General features: G+C 33.7%; 2 protein-coding genes across 9 annotated transcripts; both read right to left on the reverse strand.

Moving 5' to 3' along the window:
- Nucleotides 1–759: 759 nt before the first annotated feature.
- Nucleotides 760–10,238, reverse strand: LOC100798183 (protein CHUP1, chloroplastic). 7 transcript variants are annotated; one of them, XM_041008033.1, is made up of 9 exons: nucleotides 10,079–10,238; nucleotides 9,837–9,936; nucleotides 4,437–5,034; nucleotides 3,659–4,156; nucleotides 3,448–3,579; nucleotides 2,567–2,748; nucleotides 2,365–2,476; nucleotides 1,636–1,779; nucleotides 760–1,230 (listed from the first exon to the last, which is right to left on the reverse strand). In XM_041008033.1, the coding sequence occupies exons 3-9, from the start codon at nucleotides 5,016–5,018 to the stop codon at nucleotides 1,123–1,125; spliced, it is 1,758 nt and encodes a 585-aa protein (XP_040863967.1). In that variant the 5' UTR covers nucleotides 5,019–5,034; nucleotides 9,837–9,936; nucleotides 10,079–10,238; the 3' UTR covers nucleotides 760–1,122. The 7 variants fall into 7 exon arrangements, with proteins under 7 accessions (XP_040863967.1, XP_006593996.1, XP_006593998.1 ...); XM_006593933.4 differs by having other exon boundaries at nucleotides 1,636–1,803; XM_006593935.4 differs by lacking the exons at nucleotides 9,837–9,936; nucleotides 10,079–10,238 and adding an exon at nucleotides 5,297–5,430 and having other exon boundaries at nucleotides 1,636–1,803.
- Nucleotides 10,239–12,702: 2,464 nt separating this feature from the next.
- On the reverse strand, nucleotides 12,703–19,187 carry LOC100798707 (ABC transporter B family member 4). Of its 2 annotated transcripts, XM_003541282.5 has the most exons (12): nucleotides 18,598–19,187; nucleotides 18,076–18,130; nucleotides 17,795–17,970; nucleotides 17,471–17,692; nucleotides 17,139–17,377; nucleotides 16,494–17,019; nucleotides 16,088–16,361; nucleotides 15,061–15,947; nucleotides 14,410–14,676; nucleotides 13,938–14,201; nucleotides 13,513–13,806; nucleotides 12,703–13,427 (listed from the first exon to the last, which is right to left on the reverse strand). In XM_003541282.5, the coding sequence occupies exons 1-12, from the start codon at nucleotides 18,835–18,837 to the stop codon at nucleotides 13,074–13,076; spliced, it is 3,798 nt and encodes a 1,265-aa protein (XP_003541330.1). In that variant the 5' UTR covers nucleotides 18,838–19,187; the 3' UTR covers nucleotides 12,703–13,073. The 2 variants fall into 2 exon arrangements, with proteins under 2 accessions (XP_003541330.1, XP_014620947.1); XM_014765461.3 differs by lacking the exon at nucleotides 12,703–13,427 and having other exon boundaries at nucleotides 13,610–13,790.
- Nucleotides 19,188–19,415: the final 228 nt, after the last annotated feature.

Raw genomic sequence — 19,415 nt, forward strand, 5'->3', positions numbered from 1 at the left:
TTTACAGGTAGTATTTTAAAATTAAATTTAACTAAGACTTAAATATATTTTTTTATCTTTAATAAATATTTTTTAATAAATTTTTATTTTTCATTGAATTTATAATAAAATAGTAAATTTATTTTTATTCTTAGCACTTAAATTTAATATTTGATAAATTAACAAATTTTATATTTTCTTCTTGATAATTTTTTTTATTTTTTTTATTTGTTATTAATATGAGACTAAAACAAAATTTACTAATTCACTAGAAAACAAACATAAAATTTAGTAATTTAATAATTTATCAATAACTAAAAACGAAATTAACTTAATACAAAAAAAATTATTAAAAAATAAACACAAAAATAAGATATTTATTAAAAATCACAAATATATGTAAACATTCAATTTATATACAAACATTGCTTATTTGCTACTTTCTTATAAACATAAATATACTTTTATCCTTTTCTTACTACCATCAACGCCCATCATTTATTATTGGAAGTTGTGAGTCTTACAATTGCGGTATTTTGGTACGGGTTATAAACGAAGTTAAAATATTCATGGATCGAATTTATTTTTGTAATGAAAAATCATCCATGAACTTTCATCATCTTTTTTGCTCCATATCAAAATCAATGTTACAGGCACAAAACAAGATTAACTTTTCCAATTAACCTTTCCTTCTTGAATAAAGAACCGAATTGCCTTGTAGAACACGGTAGAAATCGCTTCAAAATGTTTTCCCCAAGCTCTACACATTGAACATGACCGTTAAATCAATAAAGTAACTGGGTAAACGTTAATCATATGTACTTACAAACGGCAAATTAAGCTACTTATGTTGTTTGTTACAGCACTAGAAAGAACCACCTAACAAAATTAACTGTTGAAATTAAACTACCCTGAACTGAAGATCCTATTCCTAGGTTATGACATGTTTAGAGCCGCCACTTTATGACCTTACTATGAAGTATTCTTTCTTCAGAATCTCTTTATGCTCTTCGATATTTCTTAAGAGGGGTTCAGTGTCTACCAAGCAATGACATTGGAGATAAGAAAAAGAATAGTGAATGTGTAATAGCCAGCTTTTGTAACCATTAGTAGCAGCATAAAAAAATCAGTGGTTTCTCATGATTATGGTATGCCAGCCAAAAGTTCTCGAGACCCTGTTAGGTTTCCTGGTACACGTTGCCTTATCTCTTCAAAAGCACACATTGTTTCTGAGTCTAATCCTCCAGTAAACTACAAAAACATGGCAAAAAAGTGTGACAACTCAATGTATGATGAGATTAGTGCATATAGTTTATCTACCAAAAAAAAGGTATCATGCTTCGTCATGCAAAACAATTCACTCAGCTATTTCATGCCATGAGAATGGTCTTTTGATTACATGTAAACAAACTTGCTCACATGCATCATGAATGTTCATAATCACGGTAGTAAGTTGGCAATCTTAATTTTTCAATGCATGTAACAGCAATCTGGTTGCAGTAACAGGATTAGTTCTTTTGATTGTATCAATTTATGATTTGTTCTAGTGACACATTTCTCAACATCTACAAGTTACAGATTTGCAGCCTCAAAGTTGCAGGAAAATCAAAACTAACGACAAAAGAATCTGCAGTGCAGAGAGTTATTAAATATTACCTGATGAGCCCTATATGCAAAATGCACGCCCTGAAGCAGAAGAGAATCTTGAATGGATTCTCTGTCTGAATTCCGAATGGATTCAAGCTCCATTGTCACTCTTTTCATGTACGTCTTGACCAGAGTCATGGAAGCCTGCTTTATCTGCATCGATGGTATGTTACTCGTCTACACAAATTTTACAAAGTAAATTTAGCATGTCTACACTTTCCTATTAATTCACAAAGATAACAAGGGAGGATAAAACCCATTCTAAGAGAAGAAACAAACATGCTTTTCTAAATTTTTTACAGTTGTCTTATATAATAAATACAAATAACTGTGTTTATTGGAAATGTATGGCAATCTCATAGCCGATGGTAATCAGTGACAATGTAACACTCATGTTTGAATATGAAACGACCTTTCTATTTGTAAAGAGGAAGTCATATAATATGTCTCAACAAAAAAAAAAAAAATGGATAGCCACATCGACTTCTAAATCGTGCAGGAAACAGACTCTAGAGTAACACATCCTAAACTAAATGCATCCTTCATTGGCTTTGTTACATGTAACAAAGCAAAATGATGCATGGTGGAGGGATGGGATTAATGATTAATCGCAGAAAGATTGACACCCAACTATACCTTATACAAGGCAGTTCACATCAATAATTGTTCTCATTTCAGAGCTATATACTATGTTTATTCAATGTTCTTATTTCAAAGTAAAAGCATAAAAAATGATACCTTGCTCATTATTCCAGAATCAAGCATCCATGCTGTTGGAATGTTGTACATTTGATATGAATGTGTGACTGAACTCCGTAGCTTGATTAGCCTCTGTATGCTCCGCTCAGACCTATCACAATGGGATGAAATGAGGGACAGAGTAAGTATTCCACATCAGTAATTATTAAATGGGAGCATTATCTAGATAGATATATCTGACTTGTCTAATAGGCTGGCCATCTTTTTTAAGGCAGCTCCGCATGGAATGTCAGGGTCATCCTTGTAGGAAGAAATCTCCTGTTCTAACATTTTAAGCTCATGATACTCAACTGCAGCCTCTCTCATTGCATCAGCTTTCTTCTCTGGCCACTTAAAATGCTTCAAGACGGCACACTCATCAGCCTGCAGAACACAAGATACAGAGCTACTAAGAAACCAGTTATTATTTGTTGTACAACCTGATCATGACATTACATAACACTTGCATACTTTTATGAATCATGTAGCTATGTCTCATTCACTAATGAAACTTCATTAGAAGTACACTAAAAAACTAAACATTTGTATTCAATATCTTATGAGTTCTGCACAACCACCTTTCCTTGTAGGGCTTAAGATCATTTATGAAGATTAAACTAAATGCACCAGTAAAACTCAATGAACAAGAAAGTATGGATAGATAATACCATTTTTTTGTCTTGGGAACTGGAAGGGGGGTGACATTAAATGCTAAATCAATGAGCCTATCTTTCAGTGTCCAGATAAAAAAAAAAGTATTGCCTCCATTTCCTGTTATATGTCACTTTTGAAGAAAAAAATTAGTTCTATTTATCTGTGTTTTTGGCATTAATTATTATTTCCTCCCATGTACCCTTATCAAAAGAGAGAAATAATAGTGTATAAACTATAACATATCAAAGTAACAAATAAGAAAGATACTAGAAATTAGAAATAAATTTAAAAACAATGAGATTGCTTTTCTTAACCTATATGTTATAAGTGGAATAAAATTTTGTCTTAAATGATAAAGAATTAATACATATTAGCTGCCCAAATGGTAGTCATTGGTCTGCCAGATATATAACTTTGTTAGAAGCTTACCAATGATGATAATTTGCCATCAAGCCAATCAACAAACTTTAGGACCTCTTCAATATCCGTGAAGGCTGCATCTACTACTTTTTTAATAAGGTCATTAATGAATTCTCCTTTTGTTTCAATGTCTGCCCTTATCTGGAAAGGAAGGTTAGTTGTTACTATCTCATTAATTAGTAGTGCATATCTTAAAAAACACATTGAATGCAAAGCTTACTGCTAGAAGATGAGCTGAACGGTTCTGAATTTCTCCAACAATGCTACTGTGTGCACTAATAACTACTGGTCTCTGATGATTCACTGATCCTTTTGAGTCTATCTTCCCATCCTTATTCTTTAAGGAGTGAAATAGTTCAACAATGGTAGGGGCCTTTTGGGTGTTAGCTAATCTTGCCAAAGGCGGAGTTGGAATTGGCGGTGGCGGCGGTGGTGGTGGCGGCGGCAGGCATGTGTTGGATGGAGAATTTCTTCCTACACTTGTAATTGGTGGTGGCGGCGGTGGAGGTGGCTGCAGGCATGTATTGGGTGGAGATTTTCTTCCTACACTTATAGTTTCAGGAACGGCATAACTTGGTGTTGGAGCTGAGATTGATGCTTTAGCAAAAATTATTTCAGGAGTACCTTCCTTTTTTACTCTAGACCGTTCCAATTTTTCAGCAATGAGTTTCTGTATATCTTTAAATTTGGGACTCCGGTGTTCTCCAATTGGCTCCTTCTTCATCCAAGAAAAAAAAAATCAGATTGATTTCCAAGCATAGTGACAGATAATTTTTTATGCATAAAACAGATATTTAAACTCATTTTTGTACCATAGTATAAGTTAAGAGTAACAACTAACAACATGGAAAATCCAATCAAACAGTGACTGATGACTCTAATAAACGGATTAACCACACTTGGAATTATAAACAGAATAAGAAAACAACACTTAATAGGGACATTGGAAGGGAATTCAAAGTACATGTTTTCTGAGGCAAAACATAACAAATTCTCACCTTTCCATTGTTGCCAATGCCAACATTTGATATCTTAGCTTCAGCAGCAGCAAGATTCTGAGTGAGCTTTGTGTTCTGAGACTCAAGCTCCACATTCAAGCTCTTAACTCTATCCAATTCCTCCCTCAATGCCAGCACCTCAGATTGCAAACTCTTGATCAAATTCTCACTCACCTCAAGCTTCTCCTGCAACAACTCCTTCTTCTTCTTTCCATGAGAGTCATCATCTTCACTCTTCCTCGAACCAAAATCCCCAACCCTTCGCCGTGGCCTAGCAACAATAACAATCTTACCCTCTTCAGCTTTTTGAGACCCCAAAACCTCTTCATTCAACTTAGGCTTGTTCACCACGACACCCCTTTTAGCCCTTGAAACGTTCTTCAAGTCTGGAGGCACTGACTCAGCTCTCGTTGATGAAATGGATTCCCTGTTTACAACCTCTGGCGGTGACTTTGGAGCCTTAGAAGAAGCTCTGAGGCGTGGTGGTGGTGGTGGTGGAGGAGGACTCTGCAGGGACTTGTGACCTTGCTTCTTCAAGACACTTCTTGCAGTGGTCGGTGAAGATGGCGTTTTTTGCTTCATGACTCAAAAGGGGTCTCTGAGAGATGAGAAAAAAGATCAGAAGAGTGACAGAAGAGAATGAAGAAAAGTAGGAATGTGCGTGGAGACCATTTTGTGTTTGTTTGTGACGTGTGAAACGGTGTGTGTGAGTGAGGGGGTAGTTGAATGTAGCAGGAAACTGCCACGAAGTGTTTAATGACAGAAAACTTTATGAGACACTCGTGTGAGTGTGTGAGAGTGCCACCTCGTGACAGAACAGAACAGGGTCTCCATAGTCATCTTAGATCAACATTCAACACCTTCAAACGAAACCAAGTGGGATCACTCTTTCAACTACAAGTTGACAATCATGAATTAATATCTTCTGTTCTTTCTGCATTGCAGATTTGAAGTTGGCCACTCCACTCCCACAGAACGTGACACAAAGACAAAGTGAACCAGACATATCACCCATAATGTATGTTTACATGCTACCACGCCAGAAGCTTTAGTATGCATCTAATCTTTTTACATTATTTATTTATTTGATAAGCCAATCACAATTGTACTCACCTTAATTTTTTTTAATGATAGTTAGACAAAAAAAATTTATTCTTTTCCAATACGTATCAAAGATAACGAGGTTTATAATATTTACACGCCTTATTCAACTAATTAAAGCTAAACTTTTTTCATACAGGAAAATTCAATTAAAAAATAAATAAAAGTTAAAAAAAATTGTTTGAAAAAACAGTAATTTGAAAGCCTAACTACAAATTGTCAAATAATTTAATATTTTATAGAGTAATTTAACCTAACTTTAATTGAAAAATATGCATAAATTAATTTATTAAAAAACTATTGTTAATATTTTTAAAAAATACTTTGAAATACTATTAGTTTTTAAAATTAATTTATGTTTTACAGGAGACAATCTGCTCGAGCATATTGTCTTCGGAGTAAAGGATATATGATTTATACAAAAAAATTAATTTCTAAAAAAAATTGGATGACATGTTTATGTGAATATCCTACTAATTCAAATATTTCATTACCACTCAAATTTATTTTTTCTTGCCACATAATATTACCTATTATATAAAAATAGTTTTTTGACTGCATATGAAAATAATTATTAGACACTTAAACCTAGTGTTTTTGGGGGAACCTTGCTAATAATGAGTATTAATTTTATAAACAAATCTTTTAAAAACAAATTACACTACCATTCTCACATAATTATATATGATATTCAGTTTTTTAATCTAGACAAATTTTCCTCAAACTTTTGTTTTATTATGTGTCTTGTATTTAAGACAGCAGGTAGCAGGTGTAACGGGATGTACAGTGCATACAAGATTACAAGCAATCAAATATGAATCTGGAACTTACTATAATAATGATAATAATATCATATTTCTTCAATGAGATTCTTGTAGTCCGTTTTTATGTACAAGGAACAATAATGAACAGTAATGTAATTTCAAATATTAAGTTGTCTTCTAAGGTGAAATTGTTAGTGGTGTCACGTTCCAAGATAGGTTGGGTTGGTGAATTTTCTATGGGAGGTTACCGTTAAACCAAGTATATATAATTGATTTCAAGACAATTTGATTATGGCTTTTGTTTTGCATTATATAGCTTAAAGAACAAGTATAAACAGCCTCATTGACTGCTGCGAAAAATGGGATTCAAGCATAAGCAATGCTTTCCCAAATAATTCCATATTTTAAGATATGTTTTTGTTTCAAGAGTTAAGTTTTGAAAAGAAGAGATAATATTTTCTTTTATTTTTGATTTAATATATTTAAAATAAAATAATAAAATAATATATTCTTATTAACTTAATGTCTTCATATTTAATCATTTTATAAATATTATATACCTTTTCCCTAGAATGCATTCTTAAAAGGGATGATAAAATTTAAGTATGACAATCCAAATTGAGAATTAGTCTTGACTCATATGATGGAAGGATTATAAAGATATTTCCAATTCTACTTGAAAATTAATTTTTAATATCGGTGAATAGTAATTGTTGGTAAGAAGATTGAATCTGTGATTTTTCTATCATTCGAAAACTAATTAAGTATTGTGTTATGGTGATTAAAAGAATATTATTGTTAAACGTAGCCTTAAGCAAAAAGCCAAATTCATTTGATGTCTAAGAAGGCATTGATGGCGTCTGAAGGCGACAGAATGTGTCTTGTAAGGCTAGAAATGGTGTATGAGGATATGGATCCCTATGTTTAAGTGTCAAAATCAAATTTACAGAGATCGGCTTCTGTCGTATTCTTTTCCTTATCTTCAACGGGTGATGGACCACAGATTGAAGCGTAATCAAGCTAGGGAATCAAAGGTGAAAAAAATAAGAAAGCAAAAACATATCTTTTAGATGTGAGTTTATCAAGATCTTATAGGACTCTGCTATCAACCCTTTGCATGCATGCAGGTTGTGATATAAATGGAGGACAGTGTTTCTTTATGGTCTATAAAGATATGCAGAGGAAGCAAATCAATCCAAAAAGCAGCTACGCAAATCCAAGCAATGCCTAGGATCAAGTATTTTTCCAAGTGCAGCACCTTGTAAAGGAAATCCACTCACAAAAACAAGCGTTACAAATCTCCACGTACGGTCCCAAAATAATAATAATATTACAGTATTTACATTTTTTCTACAATGAAAATAATAAAATTAAAACTTAAGAATTTGATGTAAACTATTCAATCTTTTTATCATTAGACCAACTTTAACTAACGGGTTAGTAATTATATATATCTTATGATATAATTTCTCCATTTTATTTTATACAACGCTTTAATTTTTCTTTTTACCAAATTAGTTGTTATTATATAAAATTAATAAAGTAGTATTAACTTTTTTATGAAGCATTCTTTTGTTACTAGTAAATAAGAAAAAAAATCTAAATAATATAGAAATAAAAAACATATTAAGAAGTTACATAATATATTTTATAAAATCTAAAATTACATTTCTTAACTGCAGTAAATGAGAACATCATATAGAATCCACATATAAAATTCAAAATATGAATGAAGTATTTTTTTGACATCATTAATGAAGTATTTTATTGATCATGTATATTAAATTTTAAATCATATGAAATTTTTCCTATTTGATTTATTTTATGAGAACTTAATTTATATCTAATTATTAAAATAATAAAATTTATTATTTGTAATATTTTTTTAAATCTGCAATTTTATAGAATTTGGTACTTCATGTTAATTAATCATATACCATAAAAATTAGTCTTATAATTTATTAACTAATATAGATATTTATGTTAAAATTTGTTTATTTTCAATCCTCTCATAAACTTAGTTTCTGAATCCGTCAATGATGTGTTAGATAATGTAATTCTAAATTTACCGCATGTTTTTTTTTTCGTGCGTGTTGCTTAAGTATGATTACTTTCAAAAGAAAAAGAAAAAGACACTTGAGGAATCTTAATATTTAATTTGCGTTGAAAAGACACAAAACAAAGTGGGTATCATGAGCCACAGGTTCCAATTCCTTACTTAAGGCTCTAACAGAGGGAAAAACAGTATCTTTCTTTTCACCCAAAGGTTCATTAGCTGAACATAGAACACATATTGGGATAAACATATTGTTGTAGAATCCGATATTAATCTGAGATGTGTTTTTGGACTTCGATGAAAAAGTTTCATTGACTAAAGGTAGGACTTAGAGCGTGGTTTATAGAAGCCAAGTTAAGCATAGAGAAATATCTTAGAAGAGTATAAAGAGATGGTTAAGTTCAGTATTGTATTCATGGTCTTGACATGCAGACATCCCATAGCATGTATTCTTGGTCTTGGCCAATTTTTAAATGATGTATTTAAGCTTTTAAATTTTGAAAAAAGTTAATAACAATTACATGTCATATAAAGATTAATTAAGACCACAATAATCTACGACCGCCGAAGGAAGTAACAATAGGAATTAAGAAGTAACAAATTAAATTGATTAAAATAGAGAGAAATGCATGTAAGTTATGTATCTGACACGAATGTCACAATATTGGCCCATCAATTTGTGCACAAGTTTGACTAATTTTTTAAATTTGTAGCAGATAGGAATAGGGATGGAGATCCATCAGATGGGTTGAAACAGAATGTTTATCAAGCTTAATGTATATGCCAAAGACGGTGTTATAAAATTTTTCAGATCAGACAAAAAGCATAGTGAAAAAGGGAAACCCGTGAAATCTGAAGGAACCATGTCTGCAGTATCACATGTGGACAGTACGTGACAGTACATGAAAGTGAGAGAAAAATGAATAGCAGCGGCTAGAATTTAGAGCCACCGCATACTACTGAGTAGTTCTCAAAGTTCAGTGCAGTTTCTTTGTACCACATATTACACGATGGAAATGCAAAACACTGAATCACATGTTTGTCTCGTTCTGACTTTTGAGATATATGATCATATGATATGAGGATCACCTTAAGCTCATGTTTTTGTTAATTAAAATCCCCTTTTAGTATAGTATACATGTATTCATGTATAATTCTCACTAGTTTTAGATGCCTAAGAATATTTGTCCTCCTCACTAAACCCAATTTAAGGATAGCTTTTAAAAATGCTTCCAATTAATGTCACACCTTGATAAGTTTGCTTTGGAAGTTCTGAATGGTCAACCGCAACTATTTTTTCTCTTATAATTAAGTAAATATGTGTGGTAGTTTTAGTTATGAAGAGCATTTGAGCCTGCTGCTTTTACTCTTTAAGAGGGATCAACATAGACTAGTTAACTAACCAAATGAAGTATACATCAAAAGCAATTACATTATAAAGATGCTTAAACTTAAGAGAAAAGTGATTTAACCAAATACCTGTCAAAGAACTTCACAGTAATATTACAGTCTTCAAGCCAATGAATCACAAGGATGCCCTTTCCAACCCCTGACAACTAAATCTCCTTCATGTTATAATCTAGAAAGAAATGTAAAGATAAATCAGTTGAGTATAGAAACACGATAACCATATGCATAGTTGTGACTTGTGATTAAATTGTCTAATGCATGAATGAGTCTCAGTCATGCACAAACAGAAAAACCAGGTGTGATGAGGGCACCTTGGCTTTCAGCACTTAGTTCCACCATTTACCAATGAGTGGAAGAGGGTGCTAGCTTGTTTTATATGTACGTTTCTTTGTGGCAGTTGATCTTGATTATGAGAAAGAGATGGTAATGTAAAAAGCAGAGAAAGGCTATGAGGGAGAAAAGGGTGGTAAGGGGTTGAGTATATAAGTAATAGGTGATATTCCCTTTGAAGGAATACTTAAAATATATAAGAAATTTTTTCCAAGTTTGTTGTCACTTCACATCAAATAAGGTGTTATTTGTTAATGCAGTTGTGATTTAACTAATACAAATGTCATTTTTATTTTATCTTCGAAATCCCTTGTCTTTTTGCAATTTGGTTCTTAAACACACGTGCTTAAATTCCATCCCATTTTACAATAGAGGTTTGAAATAAAAAATAACCATTTTTTTCTTGTTGGTACGTCGGCCTAATTAGAAGTATCTTAAGATGTGAGACATCGCTGAGGTACTTATCAAACTGTTCTTAATTTCTTAACAAACTTTTGAGCATATCCCTTTAGTTACAAATTTTCTTTGTAGTCGCAGTGCATGTCTTGTTGGAAGCTTGCAATGTTGGTGCAGCAGGAATCTCAATCATTTGGCTACGGACCCCGTGATTATAATTAGCTACAAGTGTATAAATATAGCTAAATATAGGTATCAAATTTTTGTAGTCATGTTAAGAACTTATGGTTCCTCAATGAGAAAGTCATCCACTTTTATGGGATTTTTCATTTTACACTCTTCATGTTACATTACATTGCTCTTTCTTCCTTGAGGAATACAATTGCCATTTTGTTAGGAGCATATATTTTCTACATTATTGGTACATCAAGCGAAAGTTTAGGCCTTCAGCGTTTGATAGGGCGAGTTTGACTAGTCTCATTCTCGTACTCCATTAAAGACAAGACTAATCTATAAGAGATGAGAGTCAAAAATTAAAACTCAATAACATCTTGGTTGAGATTGGGAAAACCCGCAGGGTGTCTACTCAACTTTTACTTAATTTTTTAAATTTACTTATGCATAATTTTAAATAAAATATATATTAATTTACAAATTATATTTTAATTCAAATAATATAAAAATTAAAAAATCACATGCACCATAAAAATAAAAAGTAAAATACTAAAATATATTTTTAGTGAATTGCATTTTTTATAATTTAATTATTTATTATAATTTATATTATTTAATAATGATAAGAAATTAGAGTATGATTACTGATTAGGAGGTTGCACACTCGTGTTGGGCCTGGCATTTTCTCAATTAAATTATAGATTTGAAGCTAAGCAGTTGACCTGATCAGGTGTCTTGATTCTTCAACATTTAATTGCCCGTGATGCACTAGTGGACTTGTCGTTGATTTGATGCTTAACATAGGGTAGGGACCCATGTCAATTTCTATCAAATTGTTGAGAAATTGTATTTACATAGTTTCTTTTACAATAAAAACAAAGTGTAGAAGAAAAGAAAAGTATAAAATTATATAATTCATGTAATAGAAAGAAATACAAAAATAATATTATGAAAATATACTTTAACTTATGGCTGAAATTGTATTTACTATCACTTCATTTTCTTCTTTCATAAATGTCTATATAATTTTTTTTGTCTCAAAAAGATTTGGTTGTGTTATGTCTCAAAAAGAGTTATTAACACATGAAAAATCTATCAGCAGAGAAAAATAACCAAATCTTTGAGACAAAACACAACCAAATCTAATTAAAAAGTGTAAATAATGGATATAAAATGAAAATATGCAATTAGCATCTTTATTTGAAAAAAAAAAAAACAATGGTCCACTAATAGCTATTTATCTCATTCCACTATTTTTGTTGTTGTTAAAGTGTGCAACTTTAAGGAAGGGATACTGATAAGCATGTTTGAGGCGTGAATCATGAGAAGTCATCAGGTGCTAACACCACTAACCCACTGTAGTGCTACAAAATACAATTGGTTTCCTAATAACAACAAGCACGATCTAGGTGGGATCCTTAACACAAATCCAAAGAGAGTTATTTGTGAAGTTTGACTCAGGATTGTACTGGTGGGGTTGGAGTGTGATGTAACAATGAAAAGATCTCTCTTTCTTGGTGTTTGAAGAAACGAAAGAATGAATGATATTTTTCACGAGGAGATTTTTTTTTTTTTGACAATTATTAAGGAGAGCTTATTGAATAATTAGCTTATAAAAGTTTCCATGAATATTTTTTTGGTATAGACTATATATACCTTATACTATAGGACTCTATCTTTAAATATTTAATACAATCTTAGCCGCATCACAAATAATTAAATTCACAATTAGTCTGTACCTTGAATCAGACCATGAAATATACGTCTCGAAAATTGGTTTCTAGAAAAGATTTTTTGTAATTTTTTTTTAAAAAAAGAAACTAGAAAGAGGTAGGAGGTGGAAGACCAAAAATGAGAATGTGAATAGCAACTCCCTATCCAACGAGATGGGCGGGCTCTAGGCCCAACACAAAAGCAAAAAGTATTAAAACAAAGTGACGAGTTTGTTTGTAACGTGAGAATGTTCTTCACTTAATCTAAAATGCAATTATTTATTTGATTAATCAATAAATATACCTGTTTTTGTATATTTTACAAACTAGTTCGCTTGGATAAACAGAGACATGCAATTGGATGAGGCAAGTGTTGGCTCAATATCTCTGTCCTTTAGCATATTACCATACCAATATTACATGCTAAGCTCATAATCTCCAATTATAATAGGTTTTAACCTGAGACCCATTGAAAATGGGTAATCGAGTCTTTAGAAAATTACATTACATAGAAAATAGAAAAAGTACCTTAAATAGAGACCGGTAGCATGTTTGGTTTCACGTTTCGAATGTGATTTTCAAAAGTTAACATGCATAGTTTCCACATTCCAAATTTGATTCCTCCATTCTCAACGAGTTTCCAAATATGCCATGAGAAACCATCAGAAAATAGGTGCAACTAGCTATAATAGGTCTAAGAAGAAGCAAGATTTGTGTGCAAGCCTACTAATGAAGCATAGATACCACCCTTGTTAAGCAAAGTGTCATGCTTTCCGTGCTCTGCAATGACTCCATTTTCAACCACTGCAATTGAATCTGCATCCTTTATGGTGGACAACCTGTGAGCCACCACAATTGTGGTTCTATCCACCCTCACTCGATCAAGTGCATCCTGAACCACTCTTTCAGACTCAGCATCAAGTGCACTCGTGGCTTCATCTAGTAGTAATATTTTTGGACTCTTCACTATGGCTCTTGCAATTGCCACCCGCTGCTTCTGCCCTCCAGATAGTTGAATCCCTCTCTCCCCCACTAATGCATCATAACCCTGCATACTTATACTTATGGTGTTTAGAAAGATAGTTATTCAAAATTTTACAATATAATTTTTTGTTGAATAGTGTGTAGGTTACCTGCTGCAAACTGCTAATGAATTTGTGGGCATTTGCCAGTTCTGCTGCAGCTATGATTTCAGCTTCTGTTGCATCGCCACATTTTCCATATGCAATATTGGCTCGGATGGTGTCATTAAACAATACAGGCTCCTGGCTTACCAGGCCCATCTGCTGCCTAAACCATTTAAGTTGTAGATTTTGGATTTTGGTTCCATCCAGTGTAATCTGACCTGAATCTGGCTCATAAAATCTTTGCAGCAATGAGATTACTGTTGACTTTCCACTTCCACTTTCGCCTGCTAGAGCAACCGTCTGATTTCCATCAGGATAATCCAACTCTCAGATTCTCCATTAAAAAAGAACTAGATGGTTTGTTTGAAAGAATTATGTATTTCTATGAGAATTATGCATCAAACAAACCAATGTATTGTTTGGTAAGTTACCTCTCCTGCATGAACGGTCAAGGAAAAATCTCTGAATACAATTACATTAGGCCTGGTCGGATACTTGAAAGTGACATGGTTGAACTCAATCTCTCCCTTCACTTCTTGCAACGTCATTCCGGACTCATAACTGGGGTCTATATTTGATTTCTGATCAAGAATAGAAAATATAGAAGCAACAGAACTTTTTGCTTTGCTCGCACCTGGGGCCATGAAACCAGATTGTGACATTGCTACAGCTGCCATTGTGAGAGTGCAAAATACCTGAAATTAGAAAATGAATTGTTCAATGGTAGAAAAATGTGATGAGCATAGCTCTTAAATTATCTATGCTGTTTTATTTAAAAAAGAAAAGAAAAATAAAACAATTTTTTAATTTATTTGAGATATTAGCTTATGCTTTGTTAACAACAATTGAGATAAGTACAAAAGCTGTATATCTGAAATGGTGACAAGGATAGGATTAACTTACACGAAAAACATCTGAGATTGATGTTTTGCCATTCTCAACAAGTCGGGCTCCAGCATAAAAACAGCATGCATTAACAGAGAACACCAAGAAGAGTGATAACCCAAAACTTGTTCCGCTGACTAAACCTTGCTTTATACCTGTCTGGATGGGTCCTAAACATTTCTTCTGGTATAACTCCATCACCTTCTCTTCTGCACAGAAAGCGACTACTGTTCTGATATTACCTACCGCCTCATTTGCTACTTGACTTGCTTCCTCATAGAGTTTCTGTACAACATATAGAGCACAGTAAATATTGGTCATATGGATATCAGTACTAATTAAATATAGAGGCAAAATCCTTTACGTACCATATCATTCCCACCACTTCCATTGGATTTACCTTTGGATCTAATCATGGTAAAACTAAAATAAGCCACATGCAATCTAGTGGCTTTTCTTGAATGATTGTCTTTTATTGTGTCTCTACTGGTTATTCGTTTACCCTTTCAATATAAGATTAGGTGATAGAAATTGATCTGATTAGTTCATTTAGGTTATATTTAGATCAAAAGTTTCCTGCCACCCTTTTTCCCACAATGTCTGAAATTTAAATATTTTCAGATGTTTTCAAACTAGTAGTTGATAGTTTGATGTGAGTTACTTGCAAACCTTTGCATCAGTGACGAATCCTTGCATGGACCCCATTTGCACTTGTCCATTTACTAATAATAGAGGTAGCAAAACAAGAATGATGAGAGAAAGCTGCCAGTTTGCCTCGAAGGCAATTGCCAAGGCTATAATTACTGTAACAATATCTTGAACAATCAAACCAAGTGCATCCCCAACAAAAGTTCGAATAGAAGCCACATCAACTGATAGCCTTGCTCCAAGTACTCCACTTGAATGCTCAGCTTTGTCAAACCAGCCTACTTCCATGTTAATAATTTTCTCAAAACAAATTAGCCGGATCCTTTTTATCAACTTAGAACCAGCTACAGCAAATAAGTAGGACCTTAATGGTTGAAATATGAAGCCAGCCACTCCAAGGGCAATAAATATTAAAGCCCAAAACTTTGAGTCTTTACGGAGTTCATCCCCAGGCTCAAAGAAAGTATTTATCATGTTGGAGATAAGAAACCCCATAAGGGGTAGTATTGCCCCAGTTACTGTGGCTGCAAGAGTCCCTAGGACTAACATTGGGATTTCAGGCTTGTTAAGATAAGCAAGGTGAAGGAATATTGAGACTTCTGGAGTTGAATGTGATACTGCTGGAGGAAGAACTTCAGGCCTTCCTTCTGATGTTTTCAAGAGATCAAGTGTAGTAGGCATAGCATTCGATATTCTGAATGAGTGATGACTGCTGATTCCTCTTCCAGATGATCCCAAGTTTAAAGATTGAGGGAAAGGAAACTGTTGGCTTGATTGTTGTTCAGAATCTACTAAGTTTTCTAGCTGGTCTGAGTCATTTGCACCATCTGACTGCCTGTTAATTTCTTGCAATTTAATGAGCCGGCTATAAGCTCCATCAGGATCTTTAATGAGCTCAGCATGTTTTCCTAATCAGTTGAAAGAGATTAGAATGCAATAATGCACATGTGAAGGAAAAAGGGTGGCATGTGTGAACGTGTAAGAGAGAAAAACTTCAAAGTAAATAGTCATAATTGGTTCCATTTATGTGGTAACATAAAATATGTACCATTTTCTACTACTCTTCCTTGATGAATAACGGCAATGGTATCGGCATTCCTTATTGTGTTTAGGCGGTGAGCTACAATGACCGTTGTTCGGTTTATCATAATTTTGTCTAGTGTCTCTTGCACCACTCTCTCGGACTCAGCATCAAGGGCACTTGTAGCTTCATCAAGGAGTAGAATTCTTGGATCTTTCAAAATTGCCCTTGCTATGGCAATTCTTTGCTTTTGACCCCCAGAGAGCTGGGTAGCATGCTCGCCAACAATTGTGTCAAGTCCCTAAAACCATAATTTTACTAAACTAATGAGGTAATAGCAATATAAAGTAGTCTTCGTATTGTGAAAATTGAAATTAATATTGTTGCAAAGGCAGAACAATGCAAATTTCAAAATATGAAAGTGCGAACTCACATGTGGAAATCTATCAATGAATTTAGCTGCATTAGCAAGTTCAGTGGCAGCTCTGATTTCTTCATTTGTTGCCCCATCCTTACCATAGGCAATATTTTCTTTGATGCTGCAACTGAAGAGTATTGGTTCCTGGCTGACAAGGCCTATTTTCTGTCTGATCCATTTCAATTGAAATTCTCTGAGGTTGATACGATCAATAAGAACTTCACCGGCTTGTGGATCATAAAATCTCTCGATCAAACTAATAGCCGTTGATTTCCCACTCCCACTTTTCCCAACCAAAGCTGCAGTAGTGCCACTTGATATTGAAATAGAAAATCCATTGAATATAAATTCCTCTGGTCTTGAAGGATAACTAAAGAAAACCTCCTTAAGTTCTATATCCCCAGAAATATCATCTTCCTGTCGACCAGCTGTGTCGTAAGCATCAATATCTGGATGCCTATTTATTGTTTCAAATATTTTATAAGCAGCAGCTTGTCCTGCAGAAAATGCTGTTAAATTTGCTGAAACCTGCCCCAAAGACCTGGAAAATAAAATTAACATGGAAATGAGTATCAAATTTTCCAACCAAGCTTGGGAGAAAGGTTGTAAGATATGATTGATGAATTCCAAAAGCAGTTGTTAAAGCAGAAACTAACTTACATGGAGGCATAAAATAGTGCCAGAAATATACTCATGACTTGACCTGGTGTATAGCCTTTATCTAGTACCATCTTCCCTCCAAACCACACAGCCAATGCAAAACTGCTATTAATAAAAAAACGGATTGACCCCAGGCCTAAACCAGCAGCCACTCCATCTTGCACTGCAGTCTTGTAAGCTTTGGTTAAGGATTGATTGTATTGAGCTATAGCTTGATTCTCGCCTGTAAATGATGCAACCTGCATTGGAGGAATGTGTATCTTTTATATTCTACTCTCTAGAAACACCTAAAAGAACAAGATTGACAAGTTCCATTATGAAGATTGGCATACAGTTCGAATTGAACCAATTGTGCGCTCTACTACAGTTGCTGCTTCAGAATAAGCTGCTTGTCCACGGGATGCCAACTTTGCAAAAGCAAAGCTCATCATGGAACCAGAGATGACAAGAGGTGGAATACAAGATAGAAGGACAAGGGTTAGAAGCCAACCCTTGATGAATGCTATGACTAAACCTCCTAAAAAACATGCCACACACTGTATGAATTTTCCTACCTGGTATTATCACACAAAGGATAAAGAAAAAGTTAATTTTTATTTTTATTGTATTGTAGAGGAAATAGTGATGATTTGGTACTTGTAGCTTTTCATTAATACCTTCTCTCCCAGGGCTTCTTGAATAAGAAGTGTGTCACCTGACATCCTTCCAACAACCTCACCAGTATTGGTTTCCTTGTCAAAGAAGCTGATATCTTGCCTTAAAATTGCTCTGAGGTATAAGCCTCTTATTCTTGCTGCTTGTCTCTCCCCGGTGGACACCCAACAAGCAACCTCTGAAATGGTCCATTTATGAATAACTCTTTTTATTTTTAGATAAGAATAAATTTTTCTTCTAGTTATATAGTATGCATGATGAGCAGAGAATTTGACATGCTTACGTAGAAATGCGGCCAGAAAGGAAGCTGCACCTATTAGTGCAAACTTCAGGGACACCTGAGCATGAAAGAAGCCATTATGGGTTATGACATTGAAATGAGGGGAATTTGAAATCCAAACTGTTACTTTCAAATTTGAATTGATTCTTATGCAATCAAGCTACTTTCTTAACATTGTTGAGCAGAAAATAGGCAGTTGGAAAATGATAATGCAGAAGTTAAGAATAAAAATTACTTACAATTGTCTGGTTCAACAAAATATTAAACAATTGGAGATGGATTACTATACAACTCATCCGCACCCACCCATTCAAACGTTTTACGTTTGGTCTAACAGCCTGATAGTAAAACAATTCCATATTTGTTTTTTACCAGCTGCTAAGCAACAAAAAAGGAGAAAAATAATAATTTAAAAGCATTCAATCTCAGACTATTTTCATCTCTTCCCCACCCGGACAGCTTTTTTATACATCCGAATAGATTTTCTGCAACGTTGATTCAGAGTGAAGGGATGTTAGTCATTACCTTGGAAACTTCATGAACTACTTGTTTAGTGTTACCATTTCCTCTAAAAGCATCAATTGCTTCTCCCATAATTATATTTGTTGAAGCCTTAGTTATTCCATTCCCAGCAGCACTTATTGTCCCAACGAAGATCAGTAGATAATCCCAAGAGTCTGCAAATGCAAAAAGTTTGTAAAAGGGTACTGTTTTGTTGCTTTCGTCGTTCACCTTGTTCTTCTTGGAATCTTTCTGCCTTGCCATTTCTTGGGTATTTTGAGGACCTACAACTGCTGGATATCTCCTGTTATCTCAGTTGAAAGTGAACAATGAAATTTAGCATGAACCAGAATAGGGCAGAGGAAACTAAGATGCAACCATCTTGGAAACCATGCATGAGTGATCAAAGCTCATTCAAAACCAAAACATGTATTAATGAAAAGCAAAGGTCTCCCTTGGCCATGTATGTTCTTGTCATTTTCTAAAAGAAGTAAAAGCCAGTGATGAACATTTTTGCAAACTTGAGGTAGAAGTGCTTCTTGCCCTCTCAGAATGATGGCAAACTAGCACTAAAAAGTAACAGGAAAATGAAGGGAAACCATATGGTTGATGGAAATAAGTTTGGAAGTAGCCTAGTATTGCGAGCTTACATGGATTATTTTTATATCGAGATAAGGCAAAAGAAAAAGACAGAATTAGATGCCCATTACCAAAGTAAAAAATTTATTTATCATTTCAACTTCGAAACTACCATGGAACAAGAGCTATATTTTTATATAAAAAAACAAGGTATTCCCATAACCTACCCTCAGGCGTACTGCTAGAAAATTGAATCTCTACGA

This window comes from Glycine max, chromosome 13 (genome assembly GCF_000004515.6).
Source record: "Glycine max cultivar Williams 82 chromosome 13, Glycine_max_v4.0, whole genome shotgun sequence".
Taxonomy (NCBI): Eukaryota; Viridiplantae; Streptophyta; class Magnoliopsida; order Fabales; family Fabaceae; genus Glycine; species Glycine max.